This window comes from Ananas comosus, linkage group 13 (assembly GCF_001540865.1).
Source record: "Ananas comosus cultivar F153 linkage group 13, ASM154086v1, whole genome shotgun sequence".
NCBI lineage: Eukaryota > Viridiplantae > Streptophyta > Magnoliopsida > Poales > Bromeliaceae > Ananas > Ananas comosus.
The window spans coordinates 404163-414421 of NC_033633.1; the positions used below are offsets into that span (position 1 = coordinate 404163).

The 10259-nt window shown below is 37.9% G+C and overlaps 2 protein-coding genes across 7 annotated transcripts; both read left to right on the forward strand.

The window, feature by feature from the left end:
* LOC109719051 lies at positions 659 to 3790 on the forward strand. Its single transcript, XM_020245558.1, has 2 exons — positions 659 to 818; positions 3004 to 3790. Exon 2 carries the CDS (start codon positions 3029 to 3031, stop codon positions 3347 to 3349), a length of 321 nt encoding a protein of 106 aa, XP_020101147.1. The 5' UTR covers positions 659 to 818; positions 3004 to 3028; the 3' UTR covers positions 3350 to 3790.
* On the forward strand, positions 4904 to 9790 carry LOC109719049 (serine/threonine-protein phosphatase PP1-like). Of its 6 annotated transcripts, none has more exons than XR_002218595.1 (5): positions 4910 to 5175; positions 6811 to 7370; positions 7748 to 7965; positions 8296 to 8597; positions 9129 to 9445. XR_002218595.1 is itself a non-coding variant. In XM_020245556.1 (4 exons), the coding sequence occupies exons 1-3, from the start codon at positions 4977 to 4979 to the stop codon at positions 7934 to 7936; spliced, it is 948 nt and encodes a 315-aa protein (XP_020101145.1). In that variant the 5' UTR covers positions 4910 to 4976; the 3' UTR covers positions 7937 to 7965; positions 9483 to 9790. The 6 variants fall into 6 exon arrangements, 4 of the variants coding, with proteins under 4 accessions (XP_020101146.1, XP_020101145.1, XP_020101143.1 ...); XR_002218596.1 differs by having other exon boundaries at positions 8296 to 8461; XM_020245556.1 differs by lacking the exons at positions 8296 to 8597; positions 9129 to 9445 and adding an exon at positions 9483 to 9790.

The window sequence follows — 10259 nt, forward strand, 5'->3', positions numbered from 1 at the left end:
AATAAGGATTATATCTTTTGACGCGATACTGATGTAGGATAAGCTCAAAAATTTTAATCTAAAAGAAAAAAGAGGGGGAAAAAAATGAGGGCAGAAAAATTGATTTATAGCCACTAATTTATAAAAAGTATATATATATTTTTTACTTAATTCAGGTGTAATTCCGGTAACTTTAATATTTCTAAAAAAAATATAATTACTAATTAACTAAAATATTACATTAAATATATTAGAGGTTAAGACTTCAGAGAATATTAATGAAAAAAAAATTGAACTTAGCACTCTATTTCAAAATGGCATATATTCTTACTTCTCAACATTTCTGGTAAAACTGTATAGAGACCTGCAAAACTATAGTTATTTTTGAAAATGCAACTTTAATTTTTTTGGTAAGTATTCTTTATTTATTTTTTATGAGTTTTTACACTTAATTAAGTTAAAATTTTTAATTTAAACTTTTATTTACTTATAGCTAAAATTATTCAATTCCAAAAATCAAAAGTTAAGAACTTCTTAATATTAAAAAAAAAAGTTGAGGGGCCAATTTCTGAAAACTGTGTAGTTGAGGGGTCTCCGTACATATTTTCCTACAAAAAAAAGTTGAGGGGACAAGTTTCTGAGAATTGTGCAGTTGAGGGGTCTCCGTACATATTTTCCTACATTTCTCTCGCCCAAAGCATCCCTGGCACCGCGTAATGAGACCATCTCCTGCGTTTCGCTCTCACCCTCTCCGCCCCAATCGTCTCACTCGACGAAATCCTCTGTTTAGGCTGAGACCTCCGGTGCGGACTGACCCCATAAAACACAAATTGGTTTCGGTGAGTTCGTCTCCTCTCTTCTTTCTCTCGCTGCTGTTAGAAACCCTAACTTCGATCGATCTCTTTGCTAACAATTTGAGCATAAGATTAAAAAAAATAATAATAAAAACAAAACTTCTTGTCGCTTCCTATTCTTTCTTCTATATTAAGAGGGGAATTCATGTGAAAAAGGTTTGAGATTAAACTCAGTTAATGAGTTTGATGCATATAACAATGCTACAAGGCATACTGCAATAACAAAGGCCTTGATAGGAATTAGAGAACAATAATTAGTTCAAAAGATCAACTTTCCATCAATTTATATTCTCTCTTTCTTTTTTTTATGATGATTTGAAACCATGGCATACTATGAAACCTTAGGAATGGTATGCTTTGGCCTCAGAAAACTCCTTTTTTTTTTTTGGTTTCTTCTTTCAATCTAAAGATTAAGCTCTAAATGGTCCCGATTTGTTCATTCGTATAGTGTTTTTTTTTATTCTGCAATAAGCATTGAATAATTAAATTTACTTTGTTCTAGTCTTTTTGATATTTAGAACATTAGTTTAAGAAATTGATGCTTTTAGTTGTTAACCTCTGCATTTGCTTGTAAATATAAGAAGTAAAACTCGAGGGGCGATGATCTGAATCCATGTCATATAAACTTATGAAACTTTTAGAAGATCTTTGAAGTACAAATCAAAAATTAACGTTTGTTGTAGCTCTCTAATTTGGAGGTATGATTTCTTGCTGATGAGCAGAATCCTTGTCAGTTACTGCCTTCTTAGTAGGAGCTTTGCGGAGTAGAAGTATAAGATCTTTGTGTCACGAACTTAGCGTTTTCGTTCGCAAAGCCCGTGCGGCGCCCACCTTTCTTCGCAGAGATGGACAAGCCTTTGTCCCTGTTGTTAGCCCGGATCTTCGCATCCTACGACTAAATATGCAAAGGGAAAAAACAAAAGAAAGAGGCAGAGATTCTCTCAAAAAGCTAAGTACTCCACTACTTAGAAAAAGAGATTACAGTATACAAACACATCATCTCTTGTGTGTTTTGGCCTTAGCCAACCCCACTATTTATAGGCTCCTAGGTACATTAAATCTAGCCCTCAACACACCCACTAACTCATACATAATGAGCCCTCATAATAGCTAAAGGCTCAAGAGTCACACCATAACTCATGACAGTTTTGCAATCCTTGAGTTTCTCACAGCGGGTTGGGTTTGGGTCTCCTTGACAATCCGATTCAACCCGTTTTTGCTAGTAGAGTTGGGCCAGGGACCGGGCTGCCACAGAATTTTCTAAGTCCCTGACATTTGGCTTCCTTTACATTCTCAAATTTCTATAATGTTATGCTTGGGATTTCCGGTGATACTTCTTATGCTACAAAGACGCTTTTCTTGTCTTCATCATGCTTGATCTATTCATTCCTTGTTTTCGTTTCTTAACTGTGCATATATCTACATTTATGTTGCATATCAAATTATCAGGCAATTAGAATCTGCTATGACCAGTGTCCATGCACTCGTAAACAATAGTTTAGTAGGAAGAGAAGAGTATGGGGCAAATATGTGTAGAAAGAGTGAAATTTGTTGTCTTTTATGGTCCGTTTGGTGTTGAGGGTGATCTAATGCTATTGGGAACAACGGAGTTTTTGGCAAAAGCATATAGAAATATGTTTCTCATTTTTCGGTGGGACGGCAGAGAATACGTCGCAATTGAGACATTGTAATGTTCACAACATGTACATGTGGTAACAAACGAGACATAACACAACCTTTCCACAATTCCAGAAGGAGATATGTACCCTACGATCGCTCAGATTTGAGCTATTTATTCCTTACCTTCTTTTTTTGTTTAATTGAAGTTATATGTTTGTCATATCTCTTCTATCACATTGAACTGTCGAAATGTGAATCGATAAATAGAAATAGCTCCTTGAAGAACTTCAACTTGTAAAATTAAGAAGGTTAGAGAACCTTTACTGGAGGTGAACTGATTGCTATAAAAAAAAGGACAGACTCATTAGCAGTAATTGCCCTTCTGCTTTTTCTACTACTTAGTAGCTTGAGGCCATTTGCAAGGCCAAACAGCAATAACTTGTTCTCTAATAATGTGCTTATCGTATTATTGGCAAAGATTTCTACTTACAAAAGAATGGAATGGTAAACCATAAACACATACTAATTTACAAAGAATTGTACTTTTCAGAAGGGAGTCGTAAGTAAATAAAGCGATGGAAGGATCATCGCCGGAAGAAGGTTCCGGTGCCAACAACTCGCCGCTTGTGACGAAACTAAGGAAACTGCTATTCCGGCGGATGCTGGTAGGGGTGGAGGACGGCCGCTTCTTTCTCGGCTTATTCCACTGCATTGACAAACAAGGTAATATTATCCTCCAGGATGCGATCGAGTACCGCAGCACCCGCCGCTCCGGCCCGTCCTCCTGGGAGCAGCGCGGCCTCGGGCTTATCCTCATCCCCGCCACATGTCGTTGCTCCTGCCACGTTGACTGCTCCATAGAGGAGCAGATGTCCCTCTTGTCCATAGACAAATGAAACCTACTTGAAGAGATTCAAAGTTCCCTGTGTCATATTCTGGTTTTGGTCTCTTTGAGACTCTGTGGCTTATGCTTGTTGCTGCAGAGATTTTTATTTCGCTGTGAAGAGAGGTATTCACTCTTTCTTCTTTTGGAAAGGAAGAAAAAGAAAGTTGCTCTGCACTCTGATTCTGAGAAACTACGGTGGCTTGGTCATTTTTGAGTAAAATAAGTGGTTTTCCTTTTTCTGTTTTTCGGATTGCAGCTTAGGATTTGTGTTAGATAATCACCCTTTTGAATGACTCTGTGTATGAAGGGGCTAAACCTGGAATGGTGTCGTCAAGGAGCGGCACCGCTGTTCAGTAATAAGATCAAACAAGGGGCAGGTGTGTGGCTATCTAGCTTGCATGTAAGATGTTTGTAGAAATGACAAATCACAATATATGGGTTGATTCTCATTCTTCCTGCTGCATTAATGTATTTCATCACACAACCAATCAAATTGCTGTCCAAGAACATGTCCACCCATTTAATTTTATATATATATATATATATTACTCCAATAAATTCAACTCTAATGCTTTAGAGATGTACAAAAGGAATTTGATACATTATCCAAAACCGGCAAATTCTATATTTATCATACAAGGCCACCAATAAAAATTATACCAAGTCAGCCGGCCCACTTAGCCGAGCACTATTCTAAAGCACAAGCTGAACCTACTCGGCCACGCTGGGGCACGTCCTGGTTCACTGCAAACACCATATAGGACCCTGGCGGCACCACCCTCCCATTGGGAGGCGCCGTACACCTTATATGGTAGCTGTACGGTGCCACTGCGCCGCCGCCAACCCCTATCGCCACTGCAGGTCTGACCATCCTATGCCCCTGCGAGAACGAGTGTGGCGCGAAAGGCACGCTCGGCATGCTCACCTCCACCGTCCCCACCACCGGCATAGCTGCTGCCACTACCTGCACCATAAATGCTACCCCGTACACCACCGGGTTCAGCCCCGTCGACGTGCTCTTGGTCGAAGAGGAACGAGCATGAAGGAGAGAGATAGGAGAGAGACTCATGTTATGTTATGCTAGAAATTAGAAGAGAGCCCAACAATGAAGCAAAACTAGTTCTTAGTGTTAAAGCAGAAAAAGAACAACGAATACTGCCTACTAATATAATAGTTTAAATTAAATATACGGGAAAAGAAAAGGAAAACTCGTCCTGTTCTCCAACCAACTCGAATCACGTACGTGACGTACGTCGGATTCAATCGCTCTTATTATCCAAAAGTAAGATTTTATTCGTAAGAAATCCGGGCCTCAATTTAACAAACACGGCCCAAATATAAAACTTTTCTCGACGGCCCAATTGGATTCAGGCCCGATCTAACAGGTCTTTAGATTTACATCCGACAAATCTATTTTTATTTTTATTTTTTAATCTCTCACTGAGAGTCTGAGATACCGAATGCACCCCACGACAAAGTGACAAACAGATGGCCACCCGAACCCATAACCCGAAGTTCTTTTTTAAAATAAATAAATAATCCCAGAAAATAATAAAGCCACCCTGGCTCCAGTGGAGTCTTGTCCTTGTCCGGTCCCTGTGGTAGGTAGTGGTACCAATTTGGATCGCATTTCGGCGATGGCGGCGGGGGGGCAGGGGATGGATCCGGCGGTGGTGGACGACGTAATCGGGAGGCTGGTGGAGGTGCGGTCTGGCAGGACCGGCAAGCAGGCCCAGCTGTCCGAGTCGGAGATCCGCCAGCTCTGCCTCGCCTCCCGCGACATCTTCCTCGCCCAGCCCAACCTCCTCGAGCTCCAGGCCCCCCTCAAGATCTGCGGTTAGCTCTCACCAACCACCTCCTCCCCCCCCTATCTCTCTCTCTTCTCCTTTTTTATTCTCTCGTGATTGAGTTTTTACGATCTGTTAGATAAATTTAAGGGGAAGTTGTTGGTTTGGGGGACTAGGAATTTGGAATCAGAAACCGAAAAAAGGGAAAAAAAAAGAAGAAGAAGAAGAAGTTGAAAGTTAGTTGATTTAGTTTTCTGATCGTAAGCATTGAGAAAAAACACACACAAAAAAAGAGAGGCTTTTTTTATAATTTATGTGCCTCGTGTGTATATTCTGTTAGATTTATTTATGTTAGTGAGGATCATATGCTGAAAGGGTAGTTGTAACAAGCATTTTTTGTTATCATTCGACGGAAAAGGGCATTCCTTGTTGAGTTTGGTATGCTGAAAGAAATGCTAACAAGCGAAATTGCAGGGCATGTAGAATCTTTGTTAAAGTGGAAATTATACAAATTGTTGAAGTCGAGAAGCACTTCGATGTATCGTGTTTTCATCGCATTATTTTAATGCTGCAAGACAATGTAGAATGGCTCTTGGCGATCGGTCTTTATGCGACTGAATGGAAGTTAGAAAACATCATAAAAATGTGTACTGTTTGGAACATTGCGGTTCCATTCAAATAATTGATAAGAAACAATCATTCTCGTGCAAATTTGGGCTAGAGCTAGTTGAGATTAATTGAGTAGAAACGATGTTTCAAATTTGTAGTAGGTGTAAGCCTTTTCGCTACAGTTTGGATGGTTAAGTTTGCAAATTTTTGTGATTTCGGCCATGTTTGGATGCATCAGCAATCTTATTCAGGATATCTCTTTGATTTGTGCAAGAAGTATGTAGTATTTGGTAAATGAGTGGTGTGATCACATGTCTAGAATGAATACCATATTCAGCGTTTAAGTTATTTTATAAGAATAAGAAAAATCATTTCGTGGGTGAAATATGTTATGCTACTAAATCGTGATGACAATGCATTTCAAGGAGCAAAAAATCAAGCTTCTAGATTCTAATCACTTAAGAAAATCTTCATACAAAATAGGTTGTCATTGAATATCCTATTCCGACATCCAAACAGAGCCAGTTGATCTTTGTTTGTTACTCATAAAGAGACAGATGTCTTGACCCATATGTGATCTTACGACTTGGGATTGGGCAAATGTGCATAATTCTATCCTCGCATGCCGAGAGACTATTTCTCACTATCTGAACTCATGAGTTGACCTTTTGTTCTTCTCTAACAGCCCTTTGTATTCACTGCTTCAGAGAAGCTTTCACATTCCTTGAAGTGGTACAATTATAATATGCAATGTTTTCCTTGGTTATTTTCAGTATGAAGACGGGTAGTGTTTTGGAAGAATTTATTCTTATCACATTGTCTGCTTTGTCATAATCAGATTGGTTAGTAGTATTCGCTATGAATTCCTGAGTACTTCTTTTATTAGTGCATACAAGGATATAATTGGGCTTTGCAAATTATTTCCATGCTATGACATTTTGAATGCATTGGTTGGTCAGCCACCAAATTTTTCGGCTTAATAAGAAAAAGTTTTCTTTTTTTTTTTTTTTAATATACATTCTGACTATCATCATCTATACTTTGTTAGTTGTCCCAACATTTTATTACTTTTCAGGTGATATTCATGGCCAGTACAGTGACCTGTTAAGGTTGTTCGAATATGGGGGTTTCCCACCTGAAGCCAATTATTTGTTCTTAGGCGATTATGTAGATCGGGGAAAGCAAAGCTTAGAAACAATATGTCTACTTCTTGCATACAAAATCAAGTACCCAGAGAACTTTTTCCTTTTGAGGGGAAATCATGAATGTGCTTCAATAAATAGAATATATGGATTTTATGATGAATGTAAGCGGCGATTTAATGTGAAACTGTGGAAAATCTTCACCGATTGCTTTAACTGTCTCCCTGTTGCTGCCCTAATTGACGATAAAATCCTATGCATGCATGGCGGCCTTTCTCCTGATTTATCTAACTTGGATCAAATAAAGACTTTGACTAGACCAACTGATGTACCGGACACGGGTTTATTATGCGATTTGCTTTGGTCAGATCCTGGTAGAGACATTCATGGTTGGGGAATGAATGATAGAGGAGTTTCTTACACTTTCGGCGCAGATAAAGTCTCCGAATTTCTGTCAAAGCATGATCTTGATCTTGTTTGTCGCGCACACCAGGTTAGAAGATATAGTTTCTTTACTTCATATTCCTACAAAATCATCTATTTACATGTATACCCATACAAAATCTGAATTTTCAGACATACCCCTTGTAAAATGCAGTTCATTATGGATTGCCTTATCTTAAGTTGGGGCACCATCAAATTCATGAGTGGTGTTCATTTTTGTGGAAAATGCTGTTGAAGAGCGTCAGTTTTGTTACTATAAGGTTTATGTATGAGAAGAATTTTGGAATGGCTTATATGAAAGTTCAGATTTTGCAGGGATATGTCTGTAAATAGATAATTTGCACGGTTATATATGTTAGTATATATACTACGTTTTGTATTTTTAATTTTTTCTTTAAATATATTCAGGTATTTATGTAATTGCAGGTTGTGGAGGATGGTTATGAATTTTTTGCTGATAGGCAACTAGTAACAATATTTTCAGCTCCTAATTACTGTGGTGAATTTGATAATGCCGGTGCAATGATGAGTGTTGACGAAACTTTGATGTGCTCTTTCCAAATTCTCAAGCCTGCCGAGAAGAAGCCAAAATTTGGCATGTCAACAAGAATATGACAGTGAAGGCACCTGATTTTGTATTGCCGGTATGTTACACATGTATACATCTTTTGGCCATCTGTTAATGTAGTTAACACCTTTTCTGTGAGAATATTAGTATTTGTACGGTGCTTATGTCAATGTCATGATTCAAAAATCTAGATGGAATATTTGTTTCACCTCGTCTGTTATGTGCTGGCCTTCACAAGCACACTTATAAAGAGAAGTAAGCGACATGTTAGTGGACTAAAATTTTCCTAACACACGAATTTCATCCATATTACTTTACAAAGTCTTTCTGTTATCATGCTTGATGGTCTGTGTTTGCTTATTTTCAACTATGTTTTGCATATCAAGTTATATATATTGTTCCATAGAACTGAAGGCAGTAAAGATGTGAGAGCAAGACAGAGTTGATGCAGTTCTCGAGCTTGCCTCCTTCTATTGAGCAGAATCAAACTACTGCTGACCTCAAACTCCAGCTCCAAATCCTGGATCCAAGCTGGATTTACTAATTATCTTAGCGGCAAGATCTCCTGAACAGTATGATCCTATTAAAAAACTCAATATGCATGTTAGTGTTCACAGAAGTTTTGCAATGTTGGAGTATGCTGCTTGAGATGATTTTGTTCTAGAACAAAACCAAGGTCAAGGTGGCCTTTTCTGAGCAAAATGCGAGGTATTCATGAACAGTTGGTTCTTTCACAACCCTAGGTGAAACATGTGGCGTTAAACAGACAACATGTATTAGTAGAAATTTATTTTAATTGATAAAAGTACACAGATGTTATTTTGACCACATAACACCACGGTTGTTTGATTTCAGAAATCAACTGTCAGAATCAACCATTCCTGTCAAAAAGTTAAAAAATGTTATGTCTGGTAATTTACATAAAATTTAGAGAGTTATCATAATCAAATGGTCAGGTCAAAAGCTACTGAAGTGCAGGTAACCATTTCGAAATGCTCTATGATTCAGGTATGTTCTGTACCTTTTTTGTGACTATTATGATTTAGCTAAGGATAGTACCTTGTAACAGCAAACTTCAATTACAATAGTGACTCACAAGACTAGAAGAAAATTTTTACCATTTTAGACACCACATAATAATCACATAAGGCATGATTTTACTGCTTCCAAATCTTGCATTTTTCTCATCCTTTCTCCAGTTTTTGCGCGCCTTTCTGAAAGAAAATTTTCTTTTGTCAGGCTGCTATATAATTTTACACCCGAAGACAACATGCATGCAGAGGTTTGCGAACTGCAGAATTTTACATCAAATGAGGTGTCATCAGCGAACGAAGTAATTTCGCTTCGGCGACCCTAAAGGGATATCGAGAGCAATTCATTTTCGGATAGCAAATGATTTAGTTTTTCTTTTTCCCTTTTGCTTTTTCGAACTGTGCTGCAGCCTGCATGTGTATATACTTATCCTGTGCATTTTGTTTCGTTGGAGTAATGCTGCAACCTCATAAATGTTTCTGAAAATACAGTTGATAAGTCAACTTTCCATATTCGTAAGCTCATTGTTGGTCGCCTTTTCATACTCGATATCTACTGCAGGTATCGTGCCAGATATCGGAGAAGCTAAATCACTAGCGAATCACTGCATTAGGTTTTCTGATTTATCAACTGCATTCTTATCTTCTAAGACTCAAAAAGCTTCACTCTTTTGTTGACTAGAAAAACCTATCAGTCCAAGATAAAGATCATCATGGATAGGATAACGAAAAGCCCATATTTGGATCATCTAAACATTATTGTACCATGCCGTTTGCTATGAAGCTTGTATTCTGTTTCCGGATGTTAAACATGACAACTTTTGAAAGGTTTGGATATGGTTATTTTAATGTGCTGATATTTTGATGATACAAGAGTATAGGATTGGTTGTGAATGAGAATTTCATCTTGCTTGAGTTTGGTTGAAAAGATGTACAAATCATATTTATTAATTATTAAATTGCCTATTCTTGAGTTATGTCCATGGTGTAATCGTAACTATCAAGGTCCCATAAGGCAATAACACTCCTCATGGTGTAAGCGTAACTATCAAGGTCCCATAAAACACTCCTAGTGGGCAGATGAGATGGATTGAACATTTACTTTATTAGTGGTGATTGTTGAAACATAAACATGTGACTAAAATACGGGTCTTTGAATGATGAAATTAATCTTCAGTGCTCCATTTTATTTTATACATGAAGAATCATTCTGAGCTTGGGAATACGGCATTAGAAAATGACTCGAGCCTAGTGATTTCCATGGTCATTGCGCGCGTTAAACAAAGCTATCATCTCAGTAGAGAATGGTAGTATCTAATTGATTACGTGAATGACGTAT